The 18,513-nt window shown below is 37.0% G+C and overlaps 1 protein-coding gene across 1 annotated transcript in view; it reads left to right on the top strand.

The window, feature by feature from the left end:
• The window catches only part of Lrrk (Leucine-rich repeat kinase), a 483,935-nt gene that overhangs the window by 296,276 nt on the left and 169,146 nt on the right, over positions 1 to 18,513 (top strand). The window contains exons 20-21 of the mRNA XM_067152496.2: positions 7,011 to 7,183; positions 13,074 to 13,230. Coding sequence (XP_067008597.2) covers positions 7,011 to 7,183; positions 13,074 to 13,230 — 330 coding nt within the window. The remainder of the gene's footprint in view (positions 1 to 7,010; positions 7,184 to 13,073; positions 13,231 to 18,513) is intronic.

Raw genomic sequence — 18,513 nt, 5'->3', positions numbered from 1 at the left:
CAGACGCTCACTCTTCACCTGCCTTTTTACATCCTCAGAAAGACTGTCTTTGTGGTTTTTCCCAACTGAAGTCAACAAAGGTCATTACAATGGCATCAGTAGGAAGGTCATAAATTAAAGCAATGCTACCATATAAATAGTTGACCAAATGAAAAACCACACATTTTCTCACTTTTAACGAACAACACTACACTGCCGATCTAACAGTCCAAAGTTCCAGAGCGTGAATTACCAAGCCGCAGGCAGCCGTGTACACTCCTCTCCCCTTATTTCGTTAAGTGTGCACCTTACAGTCAGTGCCTCAGCATAGGGATTGAGTAGCTGGGATACTACGATGAAACAGTGTGTTACGTACCATTAGTTATCAGCAAATTTATGAACCACAGGAATGTCATTCTAAAGAAGAGAGTTATCTAACTCACCAGCTACTTGCCGCCAATATTCAAGCAGGAGGTTATACTCGAAGATGAGAGGCAGCAGAAGGCACAAATCACATCACAACAAACAATGGTCAATTTAATGTTATTGTTGACCAATTGTATGAGCTTTTGATATTGTAGGCCTTCACATGTAGTTTTCTTCTGGCTCTGTGATATTAGGGCATCAAATGTAAAGTTAGTCCTTCTTTCTTTCGAAGTGTCAGACCCCTTCCAGTTTTCCTCTGATTAGTGTTAATAGAGGATGGTTGCCTAGTTGTACTTCCTCTTAAAACAATAATCACCACCACCACCACCAGTGGTGTGTCTGTGAATCTTAAAGAAGTTATTGCCAGCTTCGTCAGAATGACAGTTTGTAAATGTATTATTGAAGACATAATCACATCGTTGTTCATCCATACGATAGATAAAGAAAGAAAGAAAGAAAGAAAGAAAGAAAGAAAGAAAGGGGAAAAAAACATTCATAACAGGGACTGGCTGCACAAGGAATGCCAAGAAGTGTTCACTTTTTCTTTACCTTGAAACAGTGGCATTTGAAGGATAGTGTGCATTCTGATGTGACACCAAGGTAGGATGGTGTTGAAGTATGCAGAAGCTTTTGATTTTCTGTTAGCTTTACTGCTGCTCAGAGGAAAGGCACATACTTGAGTTTTAGAGACATTTTGTTTCAGGTGATTTCTGCCATACTATAGCGCAATCTCTTTCAGATAGTCTTCAAGTCTCTCTTCCATTTTCTTGAAATTCTTTCCTTGCGCTGTTAGAGGGGTGTCATCGGTATGAAGTGCTGCTCATATTCAAAGATTGACTGGTTGTTGGTGATGTTATGCAATGCAGGTGCTAATACACTTTCTTGTGGAAGCACATTCTTCTGTGCCTTGAGGACTAACAAAGAAATGCCTGTTCTGATGAAAGATGTGAATAAGGCACATGAGGTGGAAGTCCTTAGTTACTTCATAAACATTCTGCTAGAGCAGTCTATGTTCTACAGTGTCATAAGCTGCAGATAAATTCACGGCTGTTACTCTAGTTATCATTTTATTCAAATGGAATGACATTTTGATAAGAAACTAGTGATTTTGAGTGAGCTACCTTTTTCCTTTTTGCATTAAGAGAGCTAAGCATATAATTCACATTTCATACTGTTGAGGATTATCATGGTTCAAAGAAGTGTGTTCTGTTTTCGACCAAATTGTTTGAAGCTAATATGTACAGTTATTTGTAAGTGCACTCATGTTTAAGCTTTCCACTTACCTTGTTTGTACTCGATAACTTGGCCAAACACACAGCCCTCCGATGCATTGAATTCCTGCTTTCCTTACAGTACATTGTTGTTCCCCGAGCAATTTGCTTCACAACACAACTAACACACTATGCTGAAATCCACCTACCTGTCTGACTGATCCACTCATTGCTGACATACTCCCAAATAATACCAATATAAATGGTCCGTTATTGGACATTAGAAATTTTCCAGCTAACACATTCCTAGTTGCCAGCGTTTTGCCCCTGTGTGCTAGGCTGGGCTCATCAGTTGGTACCTAGCACACCTAACCATGATGCATGGCTAGTGCATACCGTGGAGGCCACTGCGTAGGTTAATTGGAGCCACCGGCAGTGCCAATGCACTATGAAAGACTTTGTCTTATTACCAAAAATTGATGCCTGCTTGGCCATCAGATGATATAGATGTTGATTCCCATACGGAATCTGAAATATTTGTTCCAAATGTGTAAATTTATAATTCCAGTATAATTAGCCTACACAGTGGCCTCCACGGTATGCACTAGCTGTGCGTCTTGGTAGGTGTGCTAGGTACCAACTGATGAGCCCAGCCTAGCGCACGGTGACGTAACGCTGGCAACCAGGAATGAGTTAGCTGGAAAATTTATAATGTCCAATAACGAACCATTTATATTGGTATTATAAATTTACTCATTCGAAACAAATATTTCAGATTCCGTATGGGAATCAACATCTATATCATGCTCCCAAATAATTTGCTCAGGACTTGCTGACTATCTTGTGCGTCACTCTTAACTGCCCTGTACTTCCCAGCTTTGCTCACATTATAGATCAATGGAAGATTCCAGACAATGCATCTCACAGTTTTTGTTTCCAGGTCATTCCAAGCATCTGTACTCTATTACCCTGCTGCCAGCATCTTCGAAGGAGCTCAGCTTACTTTCTTATTGCATGCCTCAGCAATTCACCACAGTATTATCTCACTGCTGACACCACCCACATTGTTGCTGTTGATATCCTCCCACCAACCTCCTGCACTCCCTGCCTTTATTGTCACGCTCTGCTACCAAATGTAGCCTTTATTGACATTTACCGGTCGGTTACCAAAAAGATGCATAAAATGTGAACGTAAAACCCAACAGAAGCAAGGATAAGGTTGGCTACATACATCAAAAATAGAATCGTAAATAAAATAAAAGATACGGATAGGATACTTAAAGCTTAAAGGTCTAAATGACAACTACAGAAATGGAAAGCGGACTAGGACCCTATGAGGCTGTAAGATCGTAGGATGTTGTAAGGAAAAGAACGTACTCGCCCATACCCTTCGTATAAAATATAATTAGAAAAACAAGAACGGAAACCTATAGAACACAATTCGTGAAAAGAAACAGAAATACAACTGCAACTTGAATCTTGAACAATAAACCAGATAGGATATAACAAACAATCTTCTGGATGGTCCATCAAAGGACAACTACAGACTTTTCTTGTAATTTCATTATACAGAGCTACTGGAGGCAACCTGAGGGAAAATTAACACATAGCAACTTAAGGGATAATATAAATTTTAAAATAGGAAAACCTCCAAACAAAAGGTGGCCTCGTGTAACACAGAGGCATAAATGAAATAGCCCAAACTAAGATTCGAGGTGATTTCCTGGCAGGATGAGAACATTTACATTTCGCGAAATTTAATAAGAAAGGCCGAAACACATGAAAGTTAAATTTAGAAAGAAAAAAACAAAATCACATATTACAAAATTTTAAAATAATTAAACGTGCTTACCTTAGGGTAGGTTGGCCCCGTAGGCCCGGACCGCGCGCACCGCGCGTCCGACCTCTTCGAAGATCGAAAACGAAAGACAACAAGAAAACGGTAGCACACACGTACCTCACATCATACCGGAAATCGTTCGATATCAAACCGCCAATCGGAAAACACCTCCATGTTAAACCAATTACAAAACTTCTAATTACAACCAATTACAAAAACCCTAACCTTATATGGGCATCAAGCAAACGACAAGCCATGAAGAAATTGCTGACGCAACAATTGAACCATCAATTTCTTACACGTGTCAGTATAGGGAGTTCATTTTTAAACTGGACCAAAATTTTAAAATATAAAATCAGCAAGACCAAATTATACAATCTTCAAGTTCTCTAGTTATCACTGGAATAATTGAATAATCAAATAAATATCTTAAATATCTTGAGGCATTTTTAAAAGGTTCTTTAACAGTCTTATCCAATAATCTTTTGACCTAAAAAAAAATAACATAACTTTCTTGGGATACACAAAACATAATAACACATTTTTCCTTCAAATGTCCAAAGAGTTTGTTTCTAAATAATTTTCTTTCAAAATAATTTTCAGGTAGTCTTCACCTAGAAAAAAAAAACAATTTCTCAAGATGCACAAAACATTTTTACCGAGAAAACAAAATTAAATTACAATTTCTTGATGTATAGAAAACACTCTTGAGATCACCGTCCAATAGTTCGATTCATCCAGAATAAAAACTTAAACGTTTTCTTGCAGCTCATGTACCATGTCACCCACTACGGGTTACACATCTCACAGTTTTTGTTTCCAGGTCATTCCAAGCATCTGTACTCTATTACCCTGCTGCCAGCATCTTCGAAGGAGCTCAGCTTACTTTCTTATTGCATGCCTCAGCAATTCACCACAGTATTATCTCACTGCTGACACCACCCACATTGTTGCTGTTGATATCCTCCCACCAACCTCCTGCACTCCCTGCCTTTATTGTCACAAAATGTAATATAAATGATCTCTTTTGTAGTTGAGTTCTGATGGCAAACATAAAATGACTCCTTTAGCATTCCATTTAATAGTGCCTATCATTGTTTCACCTCTCACTGACGTTAAATAATTACTCGTTGCCCTAAATTACATTTTAAACTCAATCAAACAGCATTACTACAATTGTCCATAATTGGCATTCTCTCACACAATATAGCCAGAATGTTAGGAATCTTGATGTAATATTTGACTAACATCTGTACTGGTCCAACAGAGAGAGAGAGAGAGAGAGAGAGAGAGAGAGAGAGAGAGAGAATGTTTGTGTAGAAAAATATACCGAATGCTACATAGTCTCAGTAAATTTAAATTCACTTTCTGTTTTAAATTAATGAAAATTCTTATTGAATTACTTGCATTACCTCATTTTGATTGTTACGATCTTGTTTATAATACCTAGGAGTAGAATGGGCAAGGATATTACAGTGTGCTCAGAATGCTTGTGACAGATTTATCTGTGGGCTTCGTAATGTATATATCTTCTTCCTCTTGTTTTATGACTGCATAGGATCACTTTAGTCAGTCCATCGTTCAGGTATCTTTGAAGGGATTGTTCGGGCTTTGCGGGCCTCCCAGTACTTCTTAAGACGCTCCAATATTCGTGCCCTTTCCTCGGTTGAAATTGTGCGTGTATTTGGTTTGTTTCGCGTAAGGGTAAAGCGAAGGTTTGTATTCTTGAGTTTTGTATTCAGTTTTATCTTATTTGTGGTGTCTAGACATAACATACAAAATCTTTTCAATAATCATCCTTAATAGGACAATTTTTTAACTTGAGAAAGAACTAGGTGAATATTAAGGAGGTTTCAGACCCTGGAGGAGCTGTCCTGATCAGATCATGAGTCCTAAGTTGATAACGGACTATAGCAGGAGAAGAAACAGAGATATGGTGATAACATTTGTAGATTTCAAGAAAGCTTACAATTGCATCCATAGAGAATTCCTGTTTAAAATTTTAAGACACCTTGGATTACACCCCAAATTAATAAACATGATAAAATTGACTCTCACTAACACCAAATTAAAAGTGAAGTTCAGGGGTGAAACATCACAGTCATTTGAAATTAAAACTGGACTACGGCAGGGAGATGGGCTCTCACCACTATTATTTAATTGTGCTCTAAAAATGTTAATAAGGGAATGGTTTAGGATATGTCCCGCAAAAATAAAGATTGGCCGAAAAATCAAAACAGATTGCCTGGGTTTCGCTGACGATTTAGCATTACTAGCAGTTGACATAAAAGATGCAATAACCCAGATAAAAGAACTTCAAAACATTGCAAATAAAATTGTACTTGAAATATCCTTTGAAAAAACAGAAATTATTCTCCAAAAACCAATAGAACTAAAAGAAGTTACCATAAATTGTAATAAAATCAAAATAGTAACTCATTTTAAATATCTTGGAGAAGTAATAACACATAACCTACATGAAAAAAATGCAATCCAAATAAGAAGAAATAGATTAGCTAAAGCTCAAAAAATTAACATGGGACATCTACAGAAAGAAATATCTATCAATAAATGCAAAAATAAAACACTACAACACAGTTATAAAACCAGAGCTACATATGCAGCAGAAACACCTGAATAAACAATCAAAGACTGACAGACTTCAGAAAATTGAAAGGAGAATTGGAAGAACCTGCATCAACAAAAAATACCAGAAAGATGGATAGTGGCAGATAATACCTAACAAAGTCATGTACAAAGAGCTAGAACCCATTACAGATACTATGCTTAAGAGGAGACTGGGATTCTTTGGACATATCATTAGGGTGCAGGATTCGAGACTTCTTAAACAACTAGTACAACATAATCTCACCTCAAAATGTATATATAAATAATATTCGTAAAATTTCCCAATCAGCCTATCTCTGTGATTGCATCAAACTCCTCTTCACAGACTATAACGAAAATACCCAATCCTACAGTAAATCATGAATGAATCGTCTAGTTGTGACTTCAAAGCTTCTCCTACTACTTCCTCTTCTTAATATTTCTTCTCTTCACCTCTAAATTGACGGCAGTAATTTTGGTATCTTTTTGACACATTCATTCAATTAGTAATTGGGGTATTTAGACATTTACATTGACTCGGATTTAATGTTCATACATTTGTACTGTATGTACAGTGTGTGTTTTGTACATGTGATATAATTCTGTTTTAATATCACTAGGTTTAGTTATTTTGTTCATACTGTTAGTTTTATCAGTGTTAACATATTTCTTCATCTTATTGTTACCATTATTATTTATATCATTTAAAGGTAGTTATTAGGAAAAGTATGTTAGGTTAAGAGTGATTAAGTGTAAGAAAGGGAGTACATCCCTAACTTTGCCAGGATAAATAAAACACCTTACTGGTATTTTATCTTATCCAATCTTATCAGCTTGCTGTACTAAGGTCTTTGAAAATTTTTTTCAAATCTTTCTTTCATCATTTTTATAAAGTACCACTATGGGCTGTGAATATTACTGACAGTTGTAAAATTTGTTATTTTCAGGACGTCGATCACTTCGCAGTGCTATCTTAAATGTAGTTTGCATTCATCGACGCCACTTGCGTCTTGATAATTTACGTACACTTATCCTCGCTGATAACAATTTGAGTCGAATACAGTTGTCAACAGATGATGATGGAGCAAGTTCTGTATCGGAAGAGGAAGAATCTGAATGGGTATGTCTGTTATGAATTGTATGCTCAGTCAAAAATACTTCCACCACTGTACACTTAATACTTTGTAGTGTTTCTTTTTAAATTACCACCGTTCTGTGACAGTTACTTTTTTCAAAATAACATGCGTAATTTTGTTGTAAATGAATAAGTTAAACTACTCCTGCACTGATTTACCGTATTTACGCGAATAATACCCGCATATTTAAAAAAAAATTGAGGCACAAAATTGGGGTGCAGGTTTTATTTGCGTCAATGTCGGCATTTTTTTTCAAAATTAGCCTTCCTAAAGTTAAGGTGCGGGGATTATTCAATGGCGGGGATTATTCGCGTAAATACGGTAATATTGAGAAGCCTTTCAACTGTATAATCCTTTGACGCCCTGCTCTCATTGCTTTGTTCTTACTATTAACTAGCCTCATTATAAGCACACTTGCCAGAAAGTACAAAATGAGAGCAAACACATATTACATCATTTTCACTTTCCAGTTCCTTGGATGTGGCATGGTGAGTGTTCTCCATGTAAATCTTTCCTTGTACTATTCCTCTCTTAGGATTGTATCCCAGCTGACTCCTGTAGGTGTTCATCTTTTTTCACATCTGGTTGTACATAGGTCTTCCAACAGGTCTCTTTCCAATAAAACTACAGTGTGAAGCAGTTATTTCATGCCTGTTAATCTATTTTAGTTGTTTAACAGCTAAAGCAGACTGTATAAAGCATTTTGACTCTTTTGGATTTGTCCTGCAGCTACATTCTTCCTTTTTAAGATGTTCCCATATAGTATTCTTAGAATCTGTATATTTAAAACACAAGGCCATTTTGTAGGACAGTCCACTTGCTGTTTCTACTGAACTGATTTATATTTTGTTTTGCTTTTATTAAAGGTTTATTATTATAGATATATGGACACAACTTATTTTGACTGTATCGGAAAAGGAAGAATCTGAATGGGTATGTCTGTTATGAATTGTATGCTCAGTCAAGAGAGGAATAGTACAAGGAAATATTTAAATGGAGAACACTCACATGCCACATCCAAGGAACTGGAAAGTGAAAATGATTTTATACGCAACTAGCTTTTATCCACAGCTTTGCGTGCATGGAAATTGTTTTTGTGGCTGTTTATAGAATTGATGAACACTGAAAATTATATAAAAAAATGTTCCTGATGGTTTGAGAAAGAGTGGATCATGCTGTCACTCTCTCTGTACACTTTCAGTATACTTTGCAATGTTTCTTTTTAAATTACCACTGTTCTATGGCAGTTACAGTTTTCAAAATGAAATGCTTCTGTAGACAGTGTTGCATTAATTATACGAACTACTGGATGTGGATAAGCTGACATATAAACGGTCATGAGAGAAATATTCTTGCCTTAAACCAACATATTTGAACATTTGTCCCTGGGCTTTTTTATTTGTTATGACAAAGGAAAATTTTATCTGGAAATTGCAATCTTTTTGAAAGGAAGAGTTATTATGGGGATCTGAGGTATGTGTATCAGCTGTTTAACTGCTTACCCAGTTAATACAAAGGTGGATCAAATATAAACGGGAATTTGAATGTACTGCTGCTGTTAGTAATAATTCTGAGGCAGGGCTTTGACAGGATGTTGTTGGGGGTGTATGGAGAGGGGGTTTGCACGCACGAACAACAGTGGAGAGCTGGGCTGTTTCAGTACGCCATGGTTGAGCAAGAGGTGCACATGTCTGTTGCACAACGCATCATTATCAAATTTCTCACAAAAGAGGGCACCAAACCTTCCGAAATTTTGAGATGGCTCCGTGCACAGTTTGGGGAAGAAACACTTTTACAGGCTCAAGTGTATGAGTGGGCTAAAAAATTTGTGGCAGAAGGAGAAGCTGTGGAAAATGAACCTCATGAAAGGAGACCCCGAACAAGCATCACTTCAGACAACATTGTTGCCATTCGTGGCATTATTGGTGAAGATCGGCAAATAAAAATTTTGCAAATTGTTTTAGCTGTAGGAGTAAGTTACAGAAGTGTTCAAACCATCATCCAAGATGAAGTCCATTTCAGAAAATTGTCTGCCGGGTGAGTTCCTCATCTCCTCAACCAGGAACAAAAATCTTTACGCCAGGGAGTTTGCCAGAGACGCCTGCGTCGCTATGAGGTTTTCTTGCATTGTATTGTGACTTGTGATGAAACTTGGGTGCATCACTACACCCCAGAGTCAAAGAAAGCAAGCAAGTAAGCATGGAGTGGCGGCGAAGAGACACAGCAGGTCCAGTCACGACCAAAGCCACGCCCATCTGCTGGAAAAGTGCTTGCAACTATTTTTTGGTACTCCGTGGGCGTTTTGCTGGTGGATTTTCTTCACGATCAAACGACAATTAATGCAGCCTATTACTGTCGCCTTTCGGATGAACCAAAAGCTGGGCATCACAACAAGCGACGCCGGCAACTGATCCGAAACTTCATTCTTCTCCATGACAATGCCTGGAGGAAATTCACTGGACACCTCTGGAACACCCTGCGTACAGTCCAGATTTAACTAAGGTTAGGTTGAATGGAGAATCCCGGCTTCCAATACGTGTTTGTTTTTTACTGCTAGTCTATGTAATTATTATCCAGCTTAAAATTGAATTACATTATTTTAAAAAAGTATGTTTCATTCCTAATGCTAAAAAAAGATACAAAAATTGGCATAAACAAAATTTAAAAAAACACTTATTATGATGATGATAAGATAAAATATTCCTTCATGTTGGGTTAAAACTTCAAGTCATTGTTCAAGTTTGAGATTAAAAAATCTGACGTAAGGGATGTTCTTTCTTCAAAAACTGGAGAAGTCTGTACTTTTAATATCTTGAGGATAGACTTAAAATGTAAAATTTTAAAATACAATGATCGGGGGGGGGGGGGGGGGGGAGCTCCTAAAGGATAACCAAAGTTGAGGTTAAGATTTTTGTTATAAAGTTTTAAGATGTTGAAGGGAGTCTGTAACGAAAGAAATGAAAATTTGTTTTAAAAATGGAAATAAAGAAAAAACGTAAATATACAGTGGTGAAGTGTCTAAGGAACATTGAAAATGCTTACCTCCCGGAAAATCCTGCTATGTTTACTTCTTCCCTTACTTCATCGGCTGACTGAGTGTGTATGTGTATGGCTGTGAGAGGAGCATGAGACAAAAGAGGAAAAACAGAGGGGAAAGTAGGGAAAATGTTGTGAGGAGTGAAGCTGATGGGAGGAAGACATACGGGATGTTTTACCGGATCCTTTTTGATGGCCTTCCTACATAAATCTAGGTTGGAAGCCTCTTCTAACAGTATATTTATATTATTGGTTATTTCATTTACATTCTGACTAGGATTTTGTTCTGATCAATCTCAATATAAATGTTTTCTAAAATATTCATCAATTTACTCTTATTTAAAGTTTGCAAAATGGTTAAGTCTCTTTCTGTTGTAGTAAAACTATGATTATAATTGATCATGTGTAAGCTCATAGCCGAATATCTCTTGTATTTTTCGGCATTTACATGTTCTTGGTATCTCACTAGGATATTTCGTTCTGTTTGTCCAACATAAGAAATGGCACAGTCTACACCCTTGAACTTATATATCCCAGAATTTAAAAATCTATTATTACTTATTTCTTTTGTTACAGACTCCCTTCCAACATCTTAAAACTTTATAACAAAAAACTTAACCTCAACTTCGGTTATTCTTTAGGAGTTTCCCCCGATCACAAATTTTAAATTTTAAGTCTATCCTCAAGATATTGAAAGTACATACTTCTCCAGCTTTTGAAGAAAGAAGATCCCTTACTTATGTCAGATTTTTAAAATCTCAAACTTGACATTGACTTGTTGAGGTTTTAACCCATTAAGAAGAAACATTTTATCTTATCATCATCACCATCATCATCATATGTGTTTTTTATTTCATTTATGCCAATTTTTGTATCTTTTTTTAGCTGAAGATGTTCCAGATTGGGAATGAAACATGTACTTTTCTAAATAATGTAATTCGATTTTAAGCTGGATTATGTTACATAATTACATAGACTAACAGTAAAAAACAAACAGGTATTGGAAGGTGGGATTCTCCATTCAACCTAACCTTAGTTGAGGTGATGCCAATAAGGGACAAAAAATGAGATTCATAAATTGCAGTCCAGATTTATCGCCCTGCGACTGCCATTTGTTTTGACCCCTCAAACAAGACCTAGGAGGACAGCGGTTCGATGATGATGCAAGTGTAGAAGAGTTTTTGTGAAACCGAATCCGCACACATCCCTCTTCTTTCTATCAGGACGGCATCAAAAATTTACCAATCCAATGGAGAAAATGCGTATCGAAGGCAGGACACTATAGAAAAGTGATCTCTATGTGTATTTTGTTTTTGTTTGATACAATAAATTTTAAAAAATAATTCCCATTTATATTTGATCCCCCTCGTATAGAGGCTTTTAGGTGTGACACAATGCAATGGAAGTCCCAACAGATTTAAAGAATTTAAGAATTCCTGTGAGTAATATACTGTATTTACCAAATTAATTTCTATGTCAATATAAGTATACTTGCAGACGAAACCAGAAGAATTAGAGTTCTCTGATTTCTTTCTTCAGATTGGTAATGGACATTACTGTCACTTAAACAGTTAATCTTAAGAAGTGTACAGCTTTACACATTTATCATACAGAATAATAGCAAAAGAAGACTTTGTTTCAATAAGTTTTGGAAGAGAATTTAAATCTGCAGAATTGCGTTGAATTTTTATAAATTTGCTATTCTTGCCCCCCAAAAATTATAATAACAATGAAATCAATTCTAGACTTATAAATAAAACCCTGTAACTGAAATATCAAAAATATATGTCAGCATAAATGGTTTAATGATAAAAGAACTCCTTCAACTAGTTTCCAGTAGATTATTTAAACAATTTGTAATTAATTTGTTTCTTGTCACACCCTCACATTGAAACTGGTGCCATTGTGATTTTATTTATTAATTGAAATTCTTCTGGAGGCCTTCTACATGTTACACAATTAATTGTCATATATATACATATCAACTATCTATACCTTAAAATGGACTAATCTTCTAATCTTACCTTCTGTCATCTCCAACCTCTCTTCTGATTATAATCAGCATTTTTGTCTTCTTTCCGGACTGTCTGCTGCATCTTCTTTGCATCATAGCATATTCTACTATCACCAGCCTTCCAGACTTTTATGTATGTGACGTCACTTGGTTGACGTAAACATTTCTTTCTAGAACATCCTTCTTGCACCCCTCTATCACACCTGTCCATTTCATTTGAGAATATTATTTTTTATTTTGAAAGGATAGGATATCATATACATAATTTCTTTAAAATGAGCATTGAATGCAATGAATATGAGATCCATTACCTACCACCTACAGAAAATTATTATAAATTATTTCTTTCTTTAAAAATATACGGTTTATTTTTACAGCATTTAGAACAAAACACTTAATTCATTTATTGGCAATACTAGTGAGTAAGAAGTTTGCAATGTAGCTGCATCTTGTGCTCTGGAAATGTATAAATAAATACAGAAAGAAAGAAAGACAGAAATATATAAATGAAACAGGAAAATAAAAGGCTCTTTCAGATAACAACTAACTTTACTCAGGAAAATGAAATGCTCTTCCAGATAACAACTAACTTTAGGCATAATTTCCCTCCATATCCTTGTAGATTAAGACAGACATATGCAACTCTTTGCTGTAGCTTGTCCATACATGTTCAGTAAGAGATGAAAATTGTTTGCATACATCCCAACAGCCTTCTCTAATGCATAGTTTGTAAAAATCTGTGAGACTTTTGTTAGAAGTTACTACAGTTTGATATGAGATCAAAGAATTGTCCATCTAAAGTTTTGTAATTATTGCCTCTGCAGGACCTGCTTAATTCACCGAGTCCTGCTCAGAATAAAACACGGCTTATGTTTCCAAACCTTAGCATGCTTGACATAAGCAACAACCAACTGCGAGATATCCCGCACAACATTCATGAACTTAGCAATCTCTCTGTGCTGAACATCAGTGGCAATCCAGGTAAGGCTAGTTATCTAAAAAAGGATTGAATAATTTGATGGCAGGATTTAATTGAATTCCTATTTTAGTCATCGAACAAAGCCCGAATAAAGATAATAATCTAGTTGGTTAAGAAATAATGGAGAAGGATGCAAAAGAGTAGAAAGATACAGGATAAAATATTTCAATGTTGTATCTTTGCTGTAAGGGAGGAAAAGAATGTTTTTTACATTGGCAGTGCAGACCAACAAGCACTTAGCAGATCTTTCACATTGTTGCCATGATAAGTTATTCTCTCTATATGCTCCTTATCCTGCTTAATTTATAGCTTTCATTATGTCTTTGAAAAAAGTATCTTTACATACAGCATTGGGAGTAGTTCAGTGTATTATGAATGAGAAGCAATGAAAGACTGGTGTCAACTGTCAGTGTAAAAGTTAAAATAACTGCTAACTGAAGTAGTTGTGAGCTTGCTGACTTTGAAGTATGATTATGACCTAAATTTGATAACCCAATATTCATTATAGACGGTTATGCCTTTCCGTGTTCAGACTGCAAACCTCTGTGAATTAACTAAACGAAGGGATGAAATTCTTTATTTAGCTTCGAGATTTTCAGTTTTTTAAAAAGTCAAAGCTCTGAAATCATCCAGACCAACCATTTTAGACACTTCTAGTGTCCATATTTTCTGATGCTAATAGTGAACTGTTGATGTATATTAAATTGCAACTTTACTTGTTCTTTCAAAGTTTTGCTTTGCACTTATAGCATCTCATTAGTTTGCTATAATAGTTGATGGTGTGATTGTAAAAGTCTTCATAAATATTCTCCAATATGCTGCCATCAGTACCTTCCCTAATACACTGAGTCTTAACTTTTTGGGTGGAGATAGTTAGTACTCGTACAGTCAGGTCAGGAGTGATCCTGATACCGTATCCGACAGTAGACGGTACTACCTGCGACTGTCTGGCCGAGGGTTGGGCGGCCGACACCAAACCCGACAAACTAGGGGAAGACCAACAGCTACGGGTGGAGGAGTTTTCCCCTAGAAGGTTTGATGAGACCCTTGTGTAGGAAATGACACATAAATTCATCAGCTGCTGCCTTGCAGTGAGGTAGGGGACTGCCAAAGGCTAAGGGAGAATACCCCTGACAGAAAATCCCCAGCAGTGTTAGGCTTAGCAAGTCAACTGAAGGGTTATATCGATTGCTTTCAACTACAAAACGAGCCTCGGAACGCAAAGAAAATACCGGATAGACACGTCTTCTCAAACATCTGCAACGTATGATGACCGTAAGGCTGATGTTCAAGTACGATGTTCTGAGAAGAAGCCCAAAAGAAAGAGTCCTAAACACAGAATTGGAATATTAAATATCCTGACCCTGACTGGCAGAAGCGAGGAGCTGATAGATATGATGGAAAGGAGGAACCTCTGTATTCTTGGCCTGAGTGAGGCAAAGTGGAAGGGAAGAGGAACAAATAAGCTAAGAAAAGGATACAAACTACATTGGAATGGAAATAAAACAGAAGCCAAAAATGGTGTAGGTTTTATATTAAGAGAGGACATTGATGTCGTCAGTGAGGTAATATATGTTAATGAAAGAATTATTAAGTTGAACATCTCTCTTAACAAGAGTGTGCTGACAGTAGTCCAGGTGTATGCCCCACAGACTGGCTGTAACGAAGAGGAAAAAGAACAATTCCGAACTGATTTAGAAGAAGCTATAGAACGAGAGGAAAATATCATAATAATGGGAGATCTAAATGCTCAAGTTGGATCAGACAGGCGTGGATATGAAAATGTACTAGGTCCACATGGTTATGGAGACAGGAACCCAGAAGGAGAAAGTCTTCTAGATCTATGTGTAAGGAATGGCTTGAGAATAAACAACAGTTGGTTTCAGAAGCAGCTAAGTCATAAACTAACAAGATACAGTTGGAATGGAGATACTAAAACTCTGATAGATTATTTTATATCTGACAATGAAGCAGGAAAGACCATATGTGATGTCAGAGTTATACCAAGTGAAAGCCTGGACAGTGACCACAGACTTCTCCTCGCAACAATAAAGCACATTGAAATTTATAGACCTCAGAAATATAGGAAACCAAAAATTAAGACATGGGAGGTAAAGAAGACAGAGAAACAAGTTGAATACACAAAAAAAGTGACCAATAAATTACCATCAGATGCATTACAAGAAGGCAACATCGAGTGGACTAGATTCAAAGAAAGCATTGTCGGAGCTGCATTAGAAGTTTGTGGTAAAACTAATAGCAAAATGAAGGGAAAAGAAACTCCTTGGTGGAACGATCAGGTGAAGATTGCTGTGAAAGTGAAAAATGAAACCAGGAAAGCCAGAGACAAAGAAATGCAAAAAGGAAGTCAAAGGAACGAATCTAGAGTAAACGAACTGCAGCAGAAATACAGAGATCAGAAGTTACAAGTAAAGAAAATTGTGGCCGAAGAAAAATAGAAAGCTTGGACTGATTTCACAGATAAACTAGAGCAAGACAGCAAAGCTAATTCTAAATTACTTTACCGAACAATACGAAATATAAGAAGAGACAATGAATACATAACAGCAATAGAGGAACCAGATGGTAACATAGTTAGGGAGGAGACAGAAATAAGGAAGATCATGAAATCCTATTTTGATAATTTATACAACAGTACTGGGAAAGACTCCAATGATGTAACCACGCAGGTCAGTTTAAGCTGCAATGATGAGCCTGACCAAGAGAGTCCGCCAACATGGAAGGAAGTAGAGACGGCCCTTAATAGTATGCCCAAAGAAAGATCTACAGGATTTGATGAAATCAGTGCAGATATGATCAAAGCAACTGGTGCAATAGGAATACAGTGGCTTCATAGAGTAATTAATGCAATATGGAAGGATAGGAAAGTTCCAGATGATTGGAAAAAGGGAATAATAATACCTCTCTTCAAAAAAGGAAGCTGGAAGAAATGTAGCAATTATAGAGGGATCACTTGATTGTCTCATGGTTTGAAAATATTTGAGAAAATACTTGAAAAAAGGCTAAGGAAAATAATAGAACCACAACTACAGGAAGAACAATATGGATTCAGAGAACACCGATCAACTACCGATCTCATATTTGCACTTAGAATACTGTTAGAAAAGCATTGGGAGAAGGGTAAAGACTTAACACTAGTGTTTTTGGATCTCGAAAAAGCATTTGATAGTGTACCAAGGAAGACTATATGGGAATGTTTAAGAAAGAAGAATGTACCCAAAGGGCTTATCCAGAAAGTTAAAATGCTTTACGAAGACTGCTGCAGTTGCGTACAGATAGGAAACGGTAATTCTGATTGGTTCCAAACCACTAAAGGAGTGCAACAAGGCAGTACCCTTTCACCATTACTTTTTATCACTGTCATGGATGAAGTCATGAAAGAAATTAAGCAGAAGAACAATATGGACATCAATGCATTTGCATTTGCAGATGATGTAGTAATTTGGGGAAATACAGAGAAGGAAGTCCAAGAGAGGCTGAACACCTGGAATGAACATTTGAAAGCACACGGATTAACAATAAATAAATCGAAAACTGCTACTATGTCTGTCAACAGGCAGAAGAAGAAAGGAAAAATAATGCTGGAAGGTACACAGCTGGAAACAGTAGACCAATATAAATATCTTGGGTGCATCATTTCAAGTGATAACAGAATACAGCATGAGATTAACAACCGCATTCAAAAATCAGCTCAGTTTTACCATCAAGTTCGGAACCTCCTCTGGAACGAACAAGTAGATTCTATTCCAATCATACTTCACCCCCATAATAACATATGGCCTAGAAACCTGCACAACAACCCAACAAGTGGACAGCAAACTACAAGCCGCAGTAATGAAGTTCCTACGAACTATGGTACAGAAGACAAAAAGGGACAGGGTAAGGAATGAAAGAATAAGGGAGCAAGCTGGTGTGTACTCATCCCTGAATGAAAAAGTGACAAGGGCCCGTTTGAAATGGTTTGGCCATGTCAAACGAATGGACGATGGAAGGACAGCAAAACAGTGGCTACACACAGTCGTGGCCGGAAAACGACCGGTAGGAAGACCTAGGAAGAGGTGGCTGGACCAAGTGAAAGAGGACATAGGAACAAGAGGAATCAGCTGGGATGTCGTGTTGAGAGAAGAGTGGTACATGGACAGACAGAAGTGGAGAGTGCTCGTAAACCACACCCGGGCAACTGGAGTGGAAAACTGATGATGATGATGATGATGATGATGATAGTTAGTACTCGCTTTGACTTGATGGCTCCTGTTGCTCAGGAGATGAAAGTCTTGAATACTGTAGCTTGGACAGCCACCTGCAGGTGCAGGCTCTTCCTGTCCTTCAAAATCAGTATATCTATCCAGCATAACTTCATGCATATCTGTGTCATCCCCATTGTATTTCTGCATTCTTATGCTATATAATATATTTGTGTACTCCACACACTCGACTCCGATTGTGTTTCCATATTGAACAAGTCACAGCTTTGTCTCTATTATTTTGGCAACGTTTATGAGATTAATTCTCCTCATGGTGCAAATGTACACAGTTTACCCTGTAACCCGCAACCAAACACTCTACGAGACATACTCGTACTGCTGCTATACTTGTCATTGCAGATACAACATAGGCCTGCCATCATGTAATGGCACTAGCAGGCAAATGCTGGAATTTTGCATGGAAAAGCCACAGACCACTGCTTTTGTGATGAGCAATATATATTCTAAGCATGTTTTCATGCGGTTCAGAGCATTTGAGGTCAAGGGTACCCCTTGTTAGTTATTTAGTTGTATCAGTACTGAGCTGAGTGGTTCAGATGGAAGAGTGTTAACAACCTGAGCCAAAGTTGGTGGGTTTGATCCTGGTCAGTCTGGTGATATTTGAAGGTGCTCATATTAGTTAGTTTTGGTAGATGTACTAGCACGTGAAGGAACTCCTGCAGGACTAGATTCCAGATCCTCAGTATCTCTGAAAATAATTAAAGTTGTTTTATCAGTTTTTAGACTTAAATTACTTCCAAAATTCAAAGTTTATATTGATCATTTTACAGGAAATGTTTGGTAAAATAGTGTTTATTAGTTAGTTGTATCCTTCCCACTGGTCATGATCATTAAGATATCAAGTCTTTAACGATCTGACACCTGACACCGTGGTTAGCCTGTTCGAGTCCTGTTGGTGAAAAGACATTTTCACCATCAGAACGTTGGCTGGCAGGCTGGAGAGGTGGTGGTATACAATTTCTAATCATCAGATTGCATGCCAGAAACCTGGATTCACTT

This window comes from Anabrus simplex, chromosome 8, assembly GCF_040414725.1.
Source record: "Anabrus simplex isolate iqAnaSimp1 chromosome 8, ASM4041472v1, whole genome shotgun sequence".
Taxonomy (NCBI): Eukaryota; Metazoa; Arthropoda; class Insecta; order Orthoptera; family Tettigoniidae; genus Anabrus; species Anabrus simplex.
The sequence above is the reverse complement of the archived record's forward strand: the minus strand, read 5'-3'. Positions and strand labels throughout refer to the sequence as shown.